A 21,099-nucleotide genomic window follows, 5' to 3' on the forward strand; every position below is an offset into this window, starting at 1 on the left:
ACTTACGGACTCATGTTCTGCTGGTGCTTCTGGTCTGGCTGCTGAGGGAAACAAGAAGCTGGACTAGATAGGCTGTTGGTCTGAGCCACCAGGTCTCTTCTTATTACCCTTGTTCCCATTCTTAGAACTACTTTGGATCCACAGAAGATGCTGCTGTCCTGGGAGAGCTCAGAAAGCAGGAGTCCTGTACAAGAGGCGGGGTCATCTGCTACAGATACCGACACAAACAGCCAAGATGATCCAGGTGAGCTGTTGAGCAAGTGGTTGCCGATCTAATAATTTTGTGTGCATTGCAGCGCATTCCTTTTTATGTTCTGTAAAGGTCAGTGCCTGTCATTCACTACTGTGGCATTCTGTGGTCTGAATCGTGGGCTAGAGCTAGGCTACACATTAAAACATTTGCTTGAAAAGGCAGCTTGCTCTGCATGTGGAGAATCTTTAAGGCCCCTCTTCCAATTGGCTTGTCCCTGCAAGCAAGGAAATCTAGAAGGGGTATAAGTGGGAAGAATTCCCCCTGTCCCACGTGCAAGAAAGGAAGAGCCACTAAGCTGAGTTGGAAAAGAACCAACAAGGGTTCTTTGTTGATTTTTATAGAGATATCATTCAGCATTCATTTTTATCGTTTTGAGGTGTACGGCTTTATTCCTCTGTTAAAAGATGTGCGTTTGTAGATTAAAGCTTTGCAGAAGGGAAATATCCTAGCTATGTGCATAAGCTGCAAACATTGTTCAGATGTTTTTGGTGAACCGTTCTGGGGTATCAAAGGTGACCTGCCCCAGCATGATTTCATCAAAAGCCCACGGCATAAATAAAATCCCTGTCCCGTTTGAATGTGGCCAGAGTTGTTCATGGATCTTTGAGATGGTGAGGTTTTTTCCACTCATAAGTAGTCGGTTGCCTGACATAAGGTTAGCAAGCCACTCTGTAACATCACAGTAGTTTAGCCAATAGCACCCATGGGGATTGCACCACTTCAGGCCTTTCTCAGATACTTCTGATGTCTCTGGAGGTGGCACACTGGCAGATGTAGCAGAAGCCCGCTGCTAAATAAGAGAAGGTCAGCTAATGACGTCAAGTGACCCTGGGCAAGCTAAGGTGTCAAAGGTTCAAGAGGAGGGCAGACTCAATGACAGACACAATGGCCTGATTTGCACATCCTGCTAAGCCAAACCATGGCTTAGTGCAGGGGTCGGCAAAGTTTTTGTGGCTTGGGCTGGTTCACGGTCCCACAGATGCCAAGGTGGGCTGGAGTGCAGGCGCGGAGGAGGCGTGTGCAGCTTCCCATTGGCTGCAGGATCTTCCTGTAGCCAATGGGAAACCGGCCAGAGTCATGGAAGGTGGTTCCCGCTCTGCTCCGCACCGGTTTAGCGCAGTGCACAGGAGCCTTCCGAGCGGGCAGCAGGTGTCCCCGAGAAGGCGGAAGTCCTTGGGCCGGTTAAATGACCCCCATGGGCCTTAGGTTGCTGACCCCTGGCTTAGTGTGAGGATAAGATCAGGGCCGGCTTTGTTCTTCCTTGGTCATTTTGCTGCTGAGCAAAGCTTAGCGTTTCATCCAAACCTGGGTTTGTGGGTCAGCACTCTTCAGGCTAACAATGGGTTTTAACCAAGTTTGGTTATCAGTTTACAACTCATGGTTTGCCCAGGAGAGCTGATTTACAGGCCTGAGTTTGGAGGACACGCTAAGCAAAACCATGGCTTACCTCAGCTCATCACATCAGCTAAAGGAGTGGAGAGGAGAGGTGCAACCACAGTCTTAGCAATGATGTACAAAGCAGGCCAGCATGTTGCACTGTTGTCAAAACTATTTAAGATGGCAAATCTCTGTGTGTGTTTGCTTCCTTAGCTGATACTGCCAGTGTGAGCAGCTTGAGTCTGTCCGGTGGGCACACAAAGCGCATAGCCTTCCTGTTTGATTCAACCCTCACTGCCTTTTTAATGATGGGGAATCTCTCACCGGTAAGTTTCTTAGCTTCTCAATATCTAAGTGTTAAAATTCTTTAAAATATTCTTTTAGTTTTTTTGATAAAAACTTTTTTAAAAGCAAGTTTTTAGATAAGTTCTTTGCCAAAATGATAACTGCAGTCATTTTATTTATATATATATATATATATATATATATATAGTCCTGACTTGCAGGAAGGGAACGCAAGGGGTGTGTAGTCTGTATTCCTACATCTTCATTGTGAACGCTTATTGCATACTGGATAGATTCATAATAATTCAGAACTCAAGGTTATGCAATTTTACCTTCCTTTCAGAATTTGAAAAGTCATGCAGTCACCATGTTTGAAGTTGGGAAGTTGTCAGACGAGTCTCTGGACAGTTTTCTTGTAGAACTTGAAAAGGTAAATAATGGTTTGTTATTGTTAAAACAGCGTAGTAGTCAGCACAACCTTTTGCATGAGCAGTCAGGCTATATATAGTTTAGTTGGTACCATCTTGCATTAAAGGCTTTGGTAAAAAGGTAAAGGACCCCTGGACAGTTGGGTCCAGTCCAAGGCGACTATGGGGTGTGGCGCTCCTCTCACTTTCAGGCCGAGGGAGACAGCTTTCCAGGTCTCGTGGGCAGCATGACTAAGCTGCTTGTGGCTTTCTATTTATTAAAGGCTTCACAGTTACAGCACAAATGCATTCAGATTTGAAAGAGACATTTAACGTTAACCTCCAAAATAACTTATATGTTGGAGGCGTCTTTTTCTTATGAGCAAAAGTTTGAACTCGGTCAGTTCACCTGGAGCCACATAAGTCACTTAAGGGGCTGGATGCAGCCCATAGCCCATTGCTGAGCAGTCTCCCATAAGACATTGCTTCCTTCCCACCCTCTTGCTTTTAGTAAGTGTGGCTCATCTGATCATTCAAATTGAAGAAAAATAGATAAGAAGCTTCAGTCATTACTCTTTGTATGATTACATTGTGAAATGGTGTTTTCCTTCTGCTATGGCCTGCACATAACATTTGTTTAAACTCTGTATAGGGTATCAAATGTATACACAGAATTATGTACAGAAAACTGACCTACAGATAGTTTACCAAAGCTATTGAAAATATTATATTCATCGTTTCCTTTTTTTTAATAGTGAAGATAACACACAAGTACTAGAAAATATAATCACATTTATTCATCTGACATGTAAATATTTTTTTCTTTTGAGGATCAGAGCAGCTGCATGGTCATAAATGTTGAGTTAGGAATGTTTTGTCATATCTTAATTCAATTTTCTATGTCAATTGTATTTGCTCAAACAGCTCATGCAAAGTACTTTTTGTTGTTGTTCCCTTATTTAGGTTCAGAGCACAGGAGAGGGTGAAGCACAAAGATACTTTGATCACGCACTTACCCTGCGAAACACTATACTGTTTCTGAGGCACAATAAGGACCTAGTGGCTCAAGTTACACAGCCTGAACAACCCAATAATGGTACAGTGAAGACATGCTTTTATTTTACGTGTTCTGTACTTTTTACTCTAATGACACACTTTCACCAGCTTTGAAAATGTGCTCCAAACATGTACTTATAAGTATAACCCCTTTGGGAACAGAGGTCCCATTGTCCATTATTAGCTGTTTTAGGCTGCTAAACATCAATCTTGGCATGCTGTTATCGTTGCAATAGCCCCTGTAGTCAGAAGTGTACTCTGTATAAGGCCAGTTAAGAATCTAGGCGACTGAGAAGTCATCTCATTAAACAAAGTCGACCTGACTTATTTATAAACCTACGCAAGTTCTAGTGTTTGCAGGTAAACATATTGGAAAGCATTGTCCAAAGAGATGCATTAATTTATGCATCAATGTTCTAAGCACATAGTGTTTGCGTAAAGTTTAAGAGTAGATCCCAGGTGTTGGTTATAGCAGTCACAGGAGCAAGAAAGAAAAAGTGCTTTATTTCTTTTTCATTCCCACCATCAGATGATAGCAACCTTCCTCTACCCTGTTACATTCAGCGAGCACAACTAGCATTTTTTGGACCCTTTGTTTTCCACCTTGCAACTGCCAACTTTCTCCCTTCTCCCTGTTTCCCTCTCTTTCTTGGTCCAGAAGCACCAGTAACTCAGAAAGGCACTTGAGACAATATGTATTCCATGTAATCTGTAGGTCATCGCACGCTGCTCAGGGGTATACATCGCAAAATTCATGCACTTTTAACTGCATGGGTGATACAATATCTTGAACCAGCCCTGCACCATCTTTTTGGCCAGAGCCATGTTATTTTTTTATTTTTTTATTTATTCATTAAGTTTTTCACAATTATAACAAATATAACATAGAAAAAAGAAAAGAAAACACACAAGAGAAAACACATTACAATACTAAAAAAGAAAAACAAAAAAAATTAAACACGTATCACTTGAAAAACCCAATTTATCTTACATTGTTAATTGACTTCCTCGAATCCCTCCCTTCTGAATTTGATTGTATCTGCATATAGCAGCTCTCCAATATCATTCTTCAGTTAAAATTATTTCCAACAATTAACTATCTTCTTCTCTTTTCTTACTGTTCTAAATCCAATTTACTTACAATTGAGTCGTATTTTAATCCTAGACCTGTTTGGTACTTTCAAGTGACTTCTAATTATTTATATTACAATATTTAGTTAAATAGTCCTTAAATTTCTTCCAATCTTCTTGATATTCCTCTTCTTTCTGGTCGTGGATTCTTCCTGTCAGGTCGGCTAGCTCCAAAAAGTCCAACATCTTCATCTGCCATTCTTCCACCATTGGGATTTCTTGGGATTTCCGATCAGAGCCATGTTATTTTGGGAGAATGCAGCAGCTGTAATTCCCTTTAGCTATAAGCATTCAGCCCCCTCCGGACTTAATAAATCCCGGTGACCATCATTTTCCTGCAGGGCTGAACAAACATAGTCTGCGTGTTTGTACATCTCTCGAGTTAATTTTGTTTTATTTTTATTTTTTAAATGATATTTATTAAAGTTTCACAAAAATACAGAAAACAAAGACAAAAGTATAAGTTACAGCAAAAAAGCAAAAAGTAAGAAAAAACATACAAAATAAAACAGTTAAAAACACACTAATGTTCCATAACCTATCTTCCTTACTCTTATTTCCCCAGACCTCCTCATACCTCCCTTCTTTGTATTCCAATTCAGTTTGTTGGTTCAGCAAATCCTTACCATTAGTCTTTTACCCAATTGTTAACCTTTTTTTTTTCCCATGTCTCTTAAAGCATTACAGCTAAAAACCTCTTAATTTCTATCCAGCATCCTTCTAAAGTTCCTTAATTTTACAATATTTCTGTAAATAGTCCTTAAATTTTTTCCAGTCTTCTTTCACTGACTCTTCTCCCTGGTCTCGGATTCTGCCAGTCATTTCCGCCAATTCCATGTAGTCAATCACCTTCATCTGCCATTCTTCCAAAGTGGGTAGATCTTGTGTCTTCCAATACTTTGCAATAAGTATTCTTGCTGCTGTTGTAGCATACATGAAAAAGGTTCTGTCCTTCTTTGGCACCAGTTGGCCGACAATGCCCAAGAGAAAGGCCTCTGGTTTCTTCAGAAAGGTATATTTAAATACCTTTTTCAGTTCATTATATATCATTTCCCAGAAAGCCTTAATCTTTGGGCACGTCCACCAAAGGTGAAAGAATGTACCTTCAGTTTCTTTACATTTCCAACATTTATTATCGGGCAAATGATAAATTTTTGCAAGCTTGACTGGGGTCATGTACCACCTGTATATCATTTTCATAATATTCTCTCTTAAGGCATTACATGCCGTAAACTTCATACCTGTGGTCCATAACTGTTCCCAGTCAGCAAACATAATATTATGTCCAACATCTTGTGCCCATTTAATCATAGCAGATTTCACCGTTTCATCCTGAGTATTCCATTTCAACAGCAAGTTATACATTCTTGACAAATTTTTAGTTTTGGGTTCTAACAATTCTGTTTCTAATTTTGACTTTTCCACTTGGAAGCCTATTTTCTTATCCAAATTATATGCCTCCATTATCTGATAGTAGTGGAGCCAATCTCTCACTTTATTTTTTAATTTTTCAAAACTCTGCAGTCTCAATTTATCTCCTTCTTGCTCCAAAATTTCCCAATATGTCGGCCATTTGGCCTCCATATTGAGCCTTTTCAGAGCTTTTGCTTCCATTGGTGACAGCCACCTTGGGGTTTTATTTTCCAATAAGTCTTTGTATCTTATCCAGACATTAAACAATGCTTTCCTAACAGTATGATTTTTAAATGCTTTGTGTGCTTTGACCTTATCATACCATAAATATGCATGCCATCGAGTTAATTTTGTTTTAATGGGGAAAGAATTTATCTTGCTCTGTCAGTTTTTTTACCCCTTTAAAACATTCAGCAGTGTGTGCAGTCACCTAGATCCAGTTCGAGTCCTATCAAAAACTGTCAGATTCCCAGGCAACAGCATTTAAAAGTATACATAGAATAAAAAAGATACAGAGCAGGAACCCCAGTTATTGTGGAGGACTCTTCACTACCAATTCACTCTTATCAGTGGGTAAAGTGTCTTTTGATCATTTGAGAGGGTTGGGGGAACAGGACATGAACTAATACTCTCAAGATAATGAATTGCTTAAATAAGCCTTCACTTGTCACAGTATCTACAGCTCGTTTTGGGGGGTGAATACTATTTATGTAGCTTCCAGCTGCTTATGCAGTTGGTTTACTTTTGAAGTTGACCTTGCACAGTTGGTTTATGCCCCCTGGAGAAGCTTAAAAGACATTCATCTTTTTAGACTTGAGTATGCTTTAAATTTCCTAAATCATGTTGGATAGTGTTCTTGAATTGGGTACTATGGTTTAAAATTGGCAAAGGCTAAGGAATGTAGTAGGGACGCGGGAGGTGCTGTGGGTTAAACCACAGAGCCTCTTGGGCTTGCCGATCAAAAGGTCGGCGGTTCGAATCCCCGCGAAGGAGTGAGCTCCCGTTGCTCGGTCCCCGCTCCGGCAGGAAGGTAAATGGCATTTCCGTGTGCTGCTCTGGTTCACCAGAAGCAGCTTAGTCATGCTGACCACATGACCCGGAAGCTGTACGCCGGCTCCCTCGGCCAATAAAGCGAGATGAGCGCCGCAACCCCAGAGTCGGCCACGACTGGACCTAATGGTCAGGGGTCCCTTTACCTTTTTAAGGAATGTAGTGCTGTAAATCCATATGTCCTATTCAAAATGGGATTTATTGTGACCAGCATTTACCGTATTTTTCGCCCTATAGGACGCACTTTTTCCCCTCCAAAAATGAAGGGGAATTGTGTGTGCATCCTATGGGGCGAATGCAGGCTTTTGCTGAAGCCTGGAGAGCGAGAGGGGTCGGTGCACACCAACCTCTCCCGCTCTCCACGCTTCAGGAAGCTATCCGCAAGCCTAAGGAGCCCGAGGGAGTTCCCGCAGGGCTCCCTAGGCTTGCGGATAGCAGCCTGTTCTGGGGGCTGGGGTCGGGGGAAGCTCGGGCTTCCCCCGCGCCTGGGGGGAAAAATTTTTTTTCTTTATCCCCCCCCCCAAAAAAAACTAGGTGCGCCCTATGGGGCGAAAAATACGGTATATGCTAGTTTGAGCCTGAGAAAAGAATAGTATAGAATAAACTTTCCTTCACCGAATATATAGGAGCTCGAACAGACCAAAGGCCAATTTAGTCCAGCATCCTGTTCTCTCTGCAGCCAGCCAGATGCCTATGGGAAGCCCAAAATCAGGCCATGAGCGAAGCAGTGCCCTTTCTCAGCTGCTGGTATTCAGAGGCACCCTACCTCCCATAGTGGAGGCGGAACATAGCGATTGTGGCTAGTAGCCACTGAAAGCCTAAAACTTCTTGAGTTTGGAGAACAGCCATTGCTAAGCAGTAGACCATCTGCTTTGCATGCAGAAGGTGCACAGCATTGTAGACAATGCTGGTCCAATGGCCTGATTTCCTGGTTCCTAATTTGGCTAATTCTGTTTTAAATCTGTCCAAGCTGGTGGCTATCCCTGCATCTTGTGGCAGCAAATTCCATAGTTTAACAGCTCACTGAGTGAAGAAGTATAGATGCATTTGCCTGCCTTTAATCTCCCTATAGATCCAGTGCAGTGTAGTGGTTAAGAGCGGTAGACTCGTAATCTGGGGAACCGGATTCGCGCCTCCGCTCCTCCACATGCAGCTGCTGGGTGACCTTGGGCTAGTCACACTTCTCTGAAGTCTCTCAGCCCCACTCACCTCACAGAGTGTTTGTTGTGGGGGAGGAAGGGAAAGGAGAATGTTAGCTGCTTTGAGACTCCTTCAGGTAGTGATAAAGCAGGATATCAAATCTAAACTCTTCTTCTACTTCTTTTTCTTCTATGTTCAGCTTCACTGAGTGGTGGTGCTGATAACACCAAGGTTGCAGGTTCAATCCCTGTATGGGACAGCTGCATTTTCCTGCATTTCAGGGGGTTGGACAATCCTCAGAACTCTACTGTTCTATGATTCTAGGACCCCAGGTTCTAACTGTGTGTGTGTGTGTGTGTGTGTGAGAGAGAGAGAGAGAGAGAGTTTTCTCCCAGTTTCTCCACACAGTGAATAATTTTATGCGCCTCTATCATTTCCACCTTTTTTTCTTTTTTCTTTTTCTTTTTTAAAAAAAAAACAAAATCCCCAAGTGTTATAACCTTTCCACATAGAGGAGCCGCTCCAGCCCCTTGATCATTCTTGGTTGCCCATTCCTGAAATGTATCCATGGTTGGTATCCAATGAACTGCCCAGTAAGTGAACAGCGGTTCAAGAAATTCAGATACAGAGAATCACATACCCATGGAGAGTCTGTATTTATATTTATTGAACAGCTGTCTCCTTGGTCCCCCGTAGTCAGAACCCCTTCAGAGCAGAGGGGCAGTTCAAAAGCAGTTGTGGAAGGAGATCCTGCTATTCAAAGGAAGGCAAAGTAAATAAATAAAACTTGCATGAAATAAGTCTTTGGTTCAACGGTTATTTCCTTTTGACATGTAACTTTCCTTGTGGCTAGTGGTATGCATCAAAGCTGATTTACCATGGGGTAGGTGGCATACACAGTGCCTTCCGTATGGTTATGGACTCCGGTTTCCATCATTCCTGACCATGCTGGCTAGGAGTGATAGGAGTTGTAGTCTGACAACATCTGGAGGGCACCATCTTGCCTACCCCTCCCTAGCTGATAGCATCTTTAAGTTGTTGTGTTGAGATTTTATCTAGGAAGAGAGAAGAGACCCGTCTAAATCTGTATTTTTCCTCCCCCCTTCCTGTACCCCTTTCAGTTGTACATGTTCGTTCTCTATCTGTATTCCAAGTGTCTTTGACATCGTTGATGTAGGTTTCCCTCTGGATTTGCTGCGCTGCGAAAGCTTGCTTGGCTTGGACCCTGCTACCTGCAGCAGAGTTTTGAACAAAAACTACACGCTGCTGGTCTCCATGGCGCCTCTCACCAACGAAATCCGACCCATCAGTAGCTGCACACCCCAGGTAAGAGAGGAAATCTCCCCAGAAATGAAATGGGAGGGTTACTTCCTGTGTGACGCTTTGCTTTTAGTATTTACGGAAGGCTTTTGGTCAGCAGTGTGCATGCACTCTTTATCTGTGTTTCTGCTTTTCTTCCAAAAAGTTGACTTTATTGCTTTTGCATGGCTTTATCGAACTAACCCTCCACAGCTGGAAGACAGCCCCTTCTGTTTGCAGAGGGGTCTGGGGTCTGGCAGAGTCTCTCTCCCCCCACTCCCCAGAGCACAGGGCTGGAACAGCATTTTATTTTATTTTTGCCGGACTCCCCTTCCCCTTGCACCACCATGCACTAACATTCCTTACTGCTTCAGAGAGTCCCCAAGCTCTGCATGGCAGATCTTTGAGCAGCAAAGGTGGTGCAAGGGGAAGAGAACGTCAGAAGTTTCCTTCTACCCATTCAGACCACTGATCCATCTAACTCGGGACGCGGGTGGCACCGTGGGTTAAACCACAGAGCCTAGGACTAGCCGATCAGAAGGTCGGCGGTTCGAATCCCGGCGACGGGGTGAGCTCCCGTTGCTCGGTCCCTGCTCCTGCCAACCTAGCAGTTCGAAAGCACCTCGAAGTGCAAGTAGATAAATAGGTACCACTCCAGGCGGGAAGGTAAACGGCGTTTCCGTGCGCTGCTCTGGTTCGCCAGAAGCGGCTTAGTCATGCTGGCCACATGACCTGAAAGCTCACCCCGTCACGGGGATTCGAACCGCTGACCTTCTGATCGGCAAGTCCTAGGCCCTGTGGTTTAACCCACAGTGCCACCCACGTCCCCAATGAGTCTGTAGGAAGTGCTTAAAAGGCTTTTCTAAAAAAGAAAAGATACTGCGAGCTTTACACCCAAACTGTGGCTCTGCCATGCTGCAAGGGGTTTGGATGCAGCAGAGGTCTCCATCCAGTTCTGCCCAGCGCTGCTGGTTTCTGCTGGCAGGGAAGCCCCACTGGTGAGGAGTCACCAACATGCCTTCCCAAATGCTTTTCTGCTTCTCAATATTAGTCAGGAGTGAAACTGCAGTTGGTGTTATAGAAGAAGTCCTGTTACTGCAAATCAAGTTTATAACAGCAACGTTCGTCTTGTTCTTGCTTCAGTGGGTGCCTTTTTCATCTTTCCCTAGCATATTGGACCAGCTATTCCAGAAGTCAGTTCTGTATGGTTCAAGCTCTACATTTATCACATTACTGGACAAGGGCCTCCGTCCCTGTTGTTATCTAAAGGAACAAGACTCCGAAAACTTCCAGATATATTTCAGGTAAGCATTACGTATTTGGAGGGAATGAGAGTCTTCTGTAATGGTATTAATTCTGGAGTTGTCGCTCCTTTGGCGTTTGCATATAACACCTGAAGCTGCTGGTTTCAGCAAGGTAAACAAACAAACCCCTGTGTTGCAAAATATGAGCCAGCAATATCAAAAGCAACACGATGGTCAGAAACAATTACAATGTGAAAAACATTATAGGAATAATCACATGAGCACTGTTCCAGAGTATTTTTCATTCTCATATATATTATATCTATTTGAAAAAAAGATTGGTTAATGAAGAAATTACATATCTTTCTACTTTACGAGTGTTGAACTAATTGGCTGATGAAGAATTCAGAGTTCAGAGTTGGACATCAGAATTGGACATTTACTGAGTATACAAAGCTTCACAGCTTGTTCTCCGCCGGGTAAAATCTGGCACCGTGATTCATTCAAGGACTTTCAGAGACTTCAGTTTGTTAGTTTTGATGTTTTCATTATTCCTATAAAGTTTTTCACATTGTAATTGTTTCTGGCCAGCGTGTTGCTTTTGATATTGCTGGTTTCAGCAAGGTAAGCTGTTTCACTGGAAATGTGGGCGATCTTAATTCTGGGGTAATAGGCCTTTGGTCATGTTCCACTTTTGGGTTCAGATCAGTGTTTTGTATAAATAGCTCTAGAGCAGGCATAGGCAAACTCGGCCCTCCAGATGTTTTGGAACTACAACTCCCATCATCCCTAGCTAACAGGACCAGTGGTCGGGGGTGGTGGGAGTTGTAGTCCCAAAACATCTGGAGGGCCGAGTTGGCCTATGCCTGCTCTAGAGAGCTGAGATGGCTCAGTCAGCAGAGCATGAGACTCCCAACAGCATCTAGGGGGCCACAAGTTCCGGTGTTAATAGGTAATACAGACATGTAGATAACAAATTGTCTCTAAATTAATTGAAAAGCATGTGTGCCAATAAATCAGTACAAATAGGATGATTGCATTACTTTTCAGATTTTTGAAACAATTCAACTTGCACAAATAAGATTTGGGATATTTCTTTTTTTCCTACCAGCAGAAAAACTAAACCCCTTAATTCAGGCTGAAAAGAGAGCTTGAAAAGCAAAGCCAGATGGATGCAGACAGTGGAGGACTTTTCTCTTGCTGCAACTCTATAGACCTTTCAGTCTTAATCTGACAGCTGTGTCTTCACTTCTACTCCCTAGGGCTATGACCGCTTACTAATAACATCTTGGGGGCATGACCCAGGAGTCGTCCCAACTTCCAATGTGCTCACCATGCTGAATGATGCTTTAACCCATTCTGCTGTTCTGATTCAGGTAAGGAACAACTTGTATAAATATGAAACTTCTGATATTTCTGCTGGACCAGAGAGTTGCGGAGGACGTGGCAGAAAAGGAGTGAGAATTAAAGCTAGTTTGCATAATATACAGATGTCCAATGGTGGCTGGAAGATGGCTAATTTAATGCAGTTTCTTATTTGAGGTGCTTGTAATTAACTCTTGGAATATGAGAACAGACTATATTGTGATGGCCTGTGGCTCAGATGATTTTTTTAGACCAGACTTAGCCAGCCTGGTAACCTCCCAGATGTTGTTGGATTCCATCACCTATCTTCTCCCCTTCCCCTTCCCCTGACTCCCAATTCTTGATCGTATTTCTCAAGAAAAAGTATCCTATCTTGAAACCATACTGGGATTTTGTCCTTACTATTAAAGGAACCTTGATCTTACTAACTGAACTCTTATCAACCGACAACAGAGAGTTTCCATTCTGTTAATTCTGCAGAATTTAGTATTAATGGAGATGGGGTGTGGATCATGGCACCTTAGGTTCTTGGTTCTCTGGCAGTAATTCCCCGTGATCAATGAGGGCTAGGCGCCTTTGAAGAGCTGGAGATTGTCACGTTGACATGGATTTTGTGCCTTAACTCTCACTTTGGTGTTTAGGGACATGGTATGCGTGGTATGGGGGAAACTGTCCATATGCCATTTCCATTTGATGAAACAGAACTGCAAGGAGGTAACTCATGTTTTCTTGTACTGGCATTCTCCGCTCAGAGACAATTTGTGCGTGATTGAACCCTCAAAACCGCACCTTGCTGCTCACAGGAACAAGGTGATACTAAAGGGTAACAAGGAAAGGGGGAAATTGGCAAGTTTCTGTCCAGGATTTCAGGCATTTCCCATCACCTGCTGGCTGGAGACGCTGGGGATTGAACCTGCGAAACACATGCACGCAAAGCATGTTTCTCTGCCACAAAGCTATAGTCCTCCACTTTGCTTTTGGCTTAGTGGGTATCAGACTTGTATGTTGCTGTGAGAATTTAATCACTACCTTTTGAATGATATTTTGGTTAGGAATAATGTAACTGATAATACACTTTCCCAGCCTGCCCACCCCCCCAATAAAACATGATGCAGACATGAAAGCCACTGATCATTGTTGTCAATTAACAATGATTCCAAAAGCTTGCTTCCCCATTCCCACTCCCTTGCACTGTTCTGCATTGTCTTTCTTTGTGGGGAAGTAAAGGGAGGCGGGACTTGCTGTTTTGCTAGATTTCTTTGCCACTGCAATCTCTAATCTTTTTAAAACTGGTGGCTGCAGTGATGCAACCTTTTTTCTTCTTTTCTTTTCTTTTCGCTTAGTAAAATTGCCATTTGACGTGTTTTTCCCCTTTGTGTTTAGATTTTTCTCGTCTCAACATGGGTGTTCACAAAGCGTTGAGGATATTAAGGGAAAAGATGGATTTGCAGCACTTCTGCGGCTACGTAACCATGTTGAACCCTTTCAGCCACCACGTGCACAGGAAGCTGAGTGATGCTTCTGATGGAAAAGGTTGGTCAGCGGTAAAACTTGGTTGTCAGATGTGGAGGCTTCTAGCATTTGGATCTGTGCCGAGTTCCTTGTGTGCAGTGAATGAAAGGTGGTGGAAGGGAAGCAAGCCATACTGAGCATCCGCTAGGAATCTTGGAGCTAAGGGGGTGGATTCCTGAATCCCACACCTTTTATTTTCCCAAAAAAATTTATTCATTTTATAACACAACTAAACAACACAAACAGAAAAAACAAACAATACAAGTCCCCCCCCCATCTGATTTTCATTTTACCTCATCTTTAGCAGTTTACATATATCATAATTTTTAACCATTTTTTTTATCAAGCTTACTTTTACCATAAAAATCTTCACATGTTATCACTTACAAATAATACTATTTTAAAATACACTATCTTCTACTTCTAACCCTACAGTTTATATCCACTTCCAAAGCTATTCTAAGATTTAAATATTAACTTTTTTTTTCCAAATATTCTTTAAACTTCTTCCAATCTTCTTCCACCGTCTCTTCTCTCTGGTCTCGGAGTCTCCCAGTCAGTTCCGCAAGTTCCATATAGTCCATCATCTTCATCTGCCATTCTTCGATAGTTGGTAGATCTTGTTTCTTCCAGTTCTTCGCTAGTAATATTCTTGCAGCTGTTGTGGCATACAGAAAAAAAGTAACATCCTTTTTGGGGATTTCACCCCCCACTATACCAAGTAAAAAGGGTTCTGGTTTCTTAATAAATGTGTTTTTCAACACTTTTTTCAATTCGTTATAAATCCTTCCCCAGAAGTCTTTTACCTTGGGGCACGTCCACCACATGTGGTAAAAGGTTCCTTCTTTTTCCTTACATTTCCATTATTTATTATCATGAGTATGATACGTTTTTGCTAACTTCACTGGTGTTAAGTACCATCTGTACATCATTTTCATCCGATTTTCTCTTAATACATTACATGCTGTAAATTTAATTCCTTTTTTCCACAATTTCTCCCAATCCACCATCATAATATTGTGAATCCCACACCTTCAAGGGTTATGCTAAAAGGAAGCATCCTGCGCATGGCCAGATACCAGATAATGCCAAGAATGTTCGTAATAGAGAAGCCATTGGGGATGTGAATGCACAGGGCATAACTGAGCAATACTGTCTGCTCGGATGTAAATGGGAACAAAGCAGACTTGAGGGACCCTCCAGAGCAGATTTTGAAGGCGCAGGTGGGAGGAGGGAAGGTGAATTCCTGATGTGTGAGCTTGTGCAGCACTGTGTTCCGTCCAGAGCTGCTGGATCATAACAGCTGTTGCTCATGAATATAGCTTAAATGGCTTGTGTGTTTTTTTTGCTCTAAGGCGAGCCAGAGCTGGCACTTGGCTCGGATGTAAATGGGAGCACGGAATCATTTGAAATGGTCATTGAAGAGCCACCCATGGATTCGGCAGCTAAGCAAAGTCCCGAAGGTAATCCTTTTGAAAAAATAAAATAAAGGGTTTAATTTGTTACTGGGAAGATAGTGCTGGCTGGGGCAGATAAGCTGCAGTCCAAATTCCACATTGCCTCATCTCTGTATCTGTTCAGTTCCCACAACAGAGCAGGAGTGGGTCCCCCTGGAATTGTGCTTTGGAATTCCACTCTTCAGCTCCGAGTTAAACCGGAAAGTCTGCCGGAAAATCGCAAGCCACGGACTGTGTAGCAGAGAGAGGTGAGGACTTGCTGGGACCTAAACTGTTTGCCTGCACATCTTTCAGCAGAGGTAGAAATGAAGCAGTTAAGTGTTCAGCATGCACATGGATCCCATGAACTACTTGTTTGACATTGTATATGTTTTCTGATCTTTTGACAGCCTTCAAAAACTGTTACATTCCAGTAGAAAACTTTCTCTACAGGTCCTTAACTTTGTTCATTCATTCCAGGTAAATATATATTGTTTAAAAATTGCATATGCATTAATATTTACATAGAGGTTCCTTTTTGACGTAAACGCATTGCAAACTTGCATTTCTCGATGTTCTTTTTAACTGATGTAATGCTAAAGGGTGCTTGCTGAATGAGACAAGGAAAAACATCTGTCTGGTTCTGTAGCTTTATTCTCCATACCTCCCTGGACAATGTTGTGGGTTTGTTTCATGACTTTGTACCTAGTTGCACGTTTTCTCAACCTGAAGGCCACCAGGACCACTGGTGTTATCAAACCTCTTTTCTGACAGACTTGCATCCACATAGTGCCTCCTCTGCTACCTCTGTCTGTCCTGCCTGCTAGCCTGGTTTCTCTAGAGGGCCTTAATCTCTACTTGACATAGCAGTGGTGACATAGTAGTTGCAGGATCCTAGGCTTTAAGAAGCCCTTTCTGACACCAAAAGCCTCTGGGCATGTGCCAAGCGTCACAGCTCCACTACCTCCTATAAATTTGGCAAGGGGATAAGAGAATGGAGAAAGGAAAAAGGAAAGGATGGGATTTGTCCTGGGTCCTTTGGCCATTAAAGAGGAAGCTGTTTGGTTAATAAAAGAGAAGCCAACCAAGGCTTACTAGGTTTGTGAATACTAGCAAGACCCCTGCCTCTGCTCATCAAGAGTCAAAATTGCTAAAGGACCCCTGGCACTGGCACCTCCTGTTGTCAAGGACATCTGAAGGCATATAGGGAAATGTTTAATGTTTTATTATGTTTTTATATATGTTGTAAGCTGCCCAGAGTGGCTAGGGCATGGGTAGGCAAACTAAGGCCTGGGGGCCAGATCCGGCCCAATCACCTTCTAAATCCGGCCCACGGATGGTCCAGGAATCAGTGTGTTTTCACATGAGTACAATGTGTCCTTTTATTTAAACTGCATCTCTGGGTTATTTGTGGGGCATAGGAGTTTGTTCATTCCCCCCCCCAAAAAAAAATATATAGTCTGGCCCCCCACAAGGTCTGAGGGACAGTGGACCGGCCCCCTGCTGAAAAAGTTTGCTGATCCCTGGACTAGGGCAACCCAGTCACATGGGTGGGGAATAATAGGAATAATAATATGCAGTAGCCAATCGAGAATTTGGGACTGTGAGTCACTTGTTTGGCAAAAACGAATGCCAACCGGTAATCCTACTGAAGCACGTTTCCCTCTTTCCCTCCTCAGGAAAGCATTTCAACTATGGAATTACTTTCAGAAGCCAGTTTCTCCTCTTCCTCCTCTTCTACTTCAAGTTTACTTTCCCACCCATCCTCTGCCGACGCAGGCGTTCCCCTTCCAGCCAAGAACCTGATGTTCAAGGACGGTACATTGTCAGAGTGGAACGGGCGGTCTCCTTCCTCTGTCCTTATTGCAACTGTGCCACCCGAACCCCTGAAATAGCTCGAGGGGTTCGCCCTGGCGTGGTTCACATTTTGCCTTTTCCTTCCGGGTGACCAACTGCATTCGACTTACAGTGCCAACCTCCCCGGAAGTGTACTGCTACCCACAGCATGACCTCTGCAACAATAGTGTTATCAAAGTGTGTAGTGCTGCACTTTTAACCTGGGGGAGATGCATCCTCTCTCGCCCACCTGTTCATTACTGCATGTCATGCTTCAACAAAAAGCTTCTTAGTTGTCAAGCCTGCCTCTCTTTTTATCTCAAGACAATCGATCTTTCTTTTATAACTGAAAGCGCCCTTCGTAGGCTTTCTGATGTTTGAATTTCTATACTGTCACAGTAGATAATAGTAATTTTATACGTTTGTGGTGCAGACCTTAAACTTGCTTTTTTTTTTTTTTTAAAATCGTAATAACACACAACAGTTAATAGCTTTTGGCATTAGAAAGGCACAAGTTGTATTAAAATAGTTTAACAAAAGTATCAGTGACTGATGGGAGAGAGGGGGACGGCAGGGTTCTACCACTGACGTACTTAATAATTATTAACTACCTGATTAAAAAGGATAGTTAGGAGGTAGTCACATCAGTCTGCTGATGATGCTTTGTAAATGATTTTAATCTGAAGCTTAAAAGCACCTACAGAAGCGTCATAGGAAAACTTAGAGAGATGGGAGTAATATTTTTTTTCGTCCTTGGTGGAACCTTGCAGTTTGATGGGATTACACCAGTGTTAAATGTGGTGCTGTCTGTACGGAGAAGTTCTTGTTGATAATACACTTTATTTTCTCCAGCTTCCTTTGTTGGCACAGTAGACTGGAAGGGTGAGGGCAGGAATTGAGAACCTTTTGCTCTTGCCTCCTTTTGTCCAAAGCTAGTTGAGAGCCTACTCTGCACAGCCACTTCATGATGCGGTAGCTTTACAAAAAATCTCGACCTGTGATGGCTTTCATCCCATAACAAGCCAGATGTGTGAATCCACTGCCATGTCTGGAATTCGGTGTCTTGACTTGCCACTTCTGCCCCAAGACCGAATCTGCACGTGGCGGTGACTTCCCATAAAGTTTCGAGCACGCCTTACAGAGGAATGTGTTTGTGTGAATAGGTTCTAAGCAGGCGGCGACACAGAATGGTTGATCTGCTTTGGAGAACACTGGGTGAAACCCACGAAATATTTGCACTGCGTAGCATCTGTTCCATGCTGCGGAAGCTGCGTTTCTTATAACCAGTGGGCTCTTCCCTCTGATGACTGACGTGGTTACTGGAGAAAGGAATTGAACGCCCAGAATCAGGCCAGGCTCACATTGAGCCTCTCCTCTTCCACGTAGGAATAGACAAAAACTAACAGAGCTGTAACTGTAAGCAAGCCTGGTCTCTCACTGGAAGAAACTGGGCACAATCTACTGGGAAGTTTCCTACGCCCCATAACAGGGCCAGCCCAGGAAATGCTCTTTTGCAACTCCCACTTGCTCAGTTGGGCTTCTGCAGGAAAACTTTGCAGTGGATTGTGGCCATACCTGGGGGATGGCGGGTGTTTCATCATGAAAATAATGTTAATTGGAGGTTTCATTTCATTCCTTTCTAGATTTTATCAAGGCTCCCTTCCTCGGAAGGCAAGAGAAATGTATGCAGTGTTGTGTAACAGTTATATTCGCGTAGTTTATACAAAAACTGTCCTGTGGTTCTTCTAGTTTCAGGGTCTTCTCAACAGCTGCGAAATGTTGAAAGGGAGGGGGGAAAGCAGCTGTGAAAAGTTAAGAATAAGAACCTTTGGTATAAAAATCATTGTGGTCCAAAATGTTTGATGTCAGGGCTTTGGGGGGAAAGGTGGTTAGTTATTTGCTTTACTGGAATAGCAGTTCTGGGACTGTTGTTTTTTAATGCACATCAGCAGGGAAGTTTTGGGGACCAAGAACCCAGAAAGCAACTAAGTCACATTCATAAACAGATTGCAGTATTTAGCTCCTCTCTTCTTCTTTGCCTTTTCTTAAAAAAAATACAGAGCAATGGCACAGGATTTACTGGGCATATTTTGAAACTGGGGGGAAATGTAGAAAAATGACCTTGCATTCTTATGGTTGGAAATTGAATCTCCTCCTCCCCACCCCCACCAGCCATTTCCCCTTATTATTATTTTTACACAATATTTCTGGAAGTGAAGGTTTCCCTTTCATTTGAAAAGCGGGAATGAATAAGAATTTGCACAGATAGTAAGGTTTTTAGCCAACTCTCACTTTTTTTCTGCCTTTCCTGCACCTGCAACAAGTGGGCGGGGGGGAATGGGACTCTGAGGCTGCATGCAACGCAGAGCATCGCTTGATGAAGTAGTTTAGCGTGCACATGAGTACCTCGTTGACTTATTTTTTTAAAAAAAGTTTCAGCTCAGCCATCATACTGGAAATAGAGCAGTGGTTGTTTTTCTCGCCTTCTAACAAAAGGAAAGGTGGGTTTGGGATGGGTGATCTCTAGGGCTCTCAAATGATCAATCAAAACAGAACGACACGAGCCTGACTTTCTTCTGCCTTCCATCTGATAGTCGCTTGATATGCGGAATCAGCAGGCTGAAGACTTCCGCAGCAGAAGCATCTCTTCGCCTGCTAACGCTAGCATATCAAGCTACCATTGGAAGCCACAAGAGCAGAAATCAGTAAATCAGTTGGCAATCTTCAAAGCTGAACTGTTTTAAAGAAACGACATGTGTATTGCAACTACAACATTCCAACCCCCCGTGGAAATGCAAGTAAGACAGAATTAAGTTGGTTTCCCACCCCTGGGAACTATCCTAAGAGGAACTGTTTTGCGTACCACCTGCCCAGCTGTTAAATCTGCACATGATGCAAGAGATCCATTGGTTGGATCTACTAACACCTTTTTATTTTATTTTATTTTTGCTTTTACTTTAAAGCAGCCACTGGGGCCTCCAAATATGATGAGAGAGCAGTAGTTGGGTGGTTAACTCACCTATGCCATTTTCCAAGTCTCAGTTGCCCCCCAGCAAGCAAAAAAAAAAAAAAAAAATGTTGAAAATTTGGACACTTCCAACCCCCCAGCTAGTTTTAAAAAGAGCAAAACGCAAGGAGATCCAGGGATTCCCCACATCATATAATGTTTAAACTTGGAATGAAAGTTCTAATTAGTGGAGCAGGGAGGCCTTAATGAAAACGATGCCGTAGCGTAGCTTTGTAATGCTGATAGCGTTCTGCTTTGTGTAAACTATAATGTGGAATGGCATGCTGAGTCAAGGCTCATCTGGAAATCCCAAGCATTCTGGAGCTTTATCTCTACTGTTATAAGAGAGGAGCTGAAATCCCCCTAAGGGTCAACTTGAATAAACTTCCCTATTTTGTTCCCCAGCCCCAAGGCATCATTTTACCCCTCTCCTCTTTTCTGTGCAACTATAATCTTCAAACCTCACTTAAAGCTAGTGGCGTGAGTGCCGCCATCTTGGATGCTGGCCTGGCTAGACGGCTTTAAGCCCAAGATGGAAAACTCAGTGGCAATGCCTTTGCTGCTGATGCCATCACAGCCTGCATAAGAGTCCTGAAAGGTGAATCTTAAATTGGGTATGCGGGTGGTTGTTAAAAAGTGTCCGTAATGGCTATGTGCCATGGGTGGTTTGAGCGGGGTGGGTCAGTAACGACATATCTGAATTACTTATAAGTACTGTGAACAAAGACTACAACTTTATGCAACCAAAAAAAAAATTTTTTTTAATCTGTCGAGCTTAATCCTTTATTTTTTTCCCCCACCAGCTTTTCCCTTGTCAAAAATCAAGTTTGCGATGTTTTAGGCCTTAACATTTCATTATTCATCTATGTGTGCTTCATGACTAAGATGTATTTTGCTGCTTGAATCTGGGAATAAATGAGACATCCATAAATAGTATTTTTAACTGGACTTGCCTTGGGAGCCTTTTTCAAGGCAGTTTCACTGGGATTATCCCTTTTTTTTCTATGTATATATGTTAATCTTTTCCATTCCGTCCCCTCCCAACTTCCCAGCAGTTTGAATTCTTTATTTCCACAGTGCACTTATAATTCATTGTACTCCAGTGTTTCCGATACTATTTTGAAGGTTTTAAAAGCGTGGGAGTCCAGCAGCCCTAAATGCAACCCGGTTGCTTTGTTCCGACGTAGTCGATAGTATACAGTGAACTGTACAAAAACCTGGTATTTGATTAAATTATTGGAATATGTAACATAAATGTTTACAAATAAAACTGTGTTGCTGGTCAGGA

The 21,099-nt window shown here is 42.8% G+C and overlaps 1 protein-coding gene across 1 annotated transcript in view; it reads left to right on the forward strand.

Annotated features, from left to right (window-relative positions):
• The window catches only part of FAM91A1 (family with sequence similarity 91 member A1), a 35,946-nt gene extending 14,847 nt beyond the window's left edge, over window positions 1–21,099 (forward strand). The window contains exons 12-24 of the mRNA XM_081012574.1: window positions 126–244; window positions 1,844–1,956; window positions 2,259–2,345; window positions 3,286–3,418; window positions 9,290–9,438; window positions 10,581–10,715; window positions 11,918–12,031; window positions 12,662–12,734; window positions 13,404–13,553; window positions 14,888–14,995; window positions 15,114–15,237; window positions 15,379–15,448; window positions 16,648–21,099. Of these exons, the coding sequence (XP_080868700.1) occupies window positions 126–244; window positions 1,844–1,956; window positions 2,259–2,345; window positions 3,286–3,418; window positions 9,290–9,438; window positions 10,581–10,715; window positions 11,918–12,031; window positions 12,662–12,734; window positions 13,404–13,553; window positions 14,888–14,995; window positions 15,114–15,237; window positions 15,379–15,448; window positions 16,648–16,863 (1,591 nt within the window). The 3' untranslated portion in view covers window positions 16,864–21,099. The remainder of the gene's footprint in view (window positions 1–125; window positions 245–1,843; window positions 1,957–2,258; window positions 2,346–3,285; window positions 3,419–9,289; window positions 9,439–10,580; window positions 10,716–11,917; window positions 12,032–12,661; window positions 12,735–13,403; window positions 13,554–14,887; window positions 14,996–15,113; window positions 15,238–15,378; window positions 15,449–16,647) is intronic.

The sequence above is a fragment of the Podarcis pityusensis genome, assembly GCF_964106645.2.
Source record: "Podarcis pityusensis genome assembly, chromosome: 7".
Taxonomy (NCBI): domain Eukaryota; kingdom Metazoa; phylum Chordata; class Lepidosauria; order Squamata; family Lacertidae; genus Podarcis; species Podarcis pityusensis.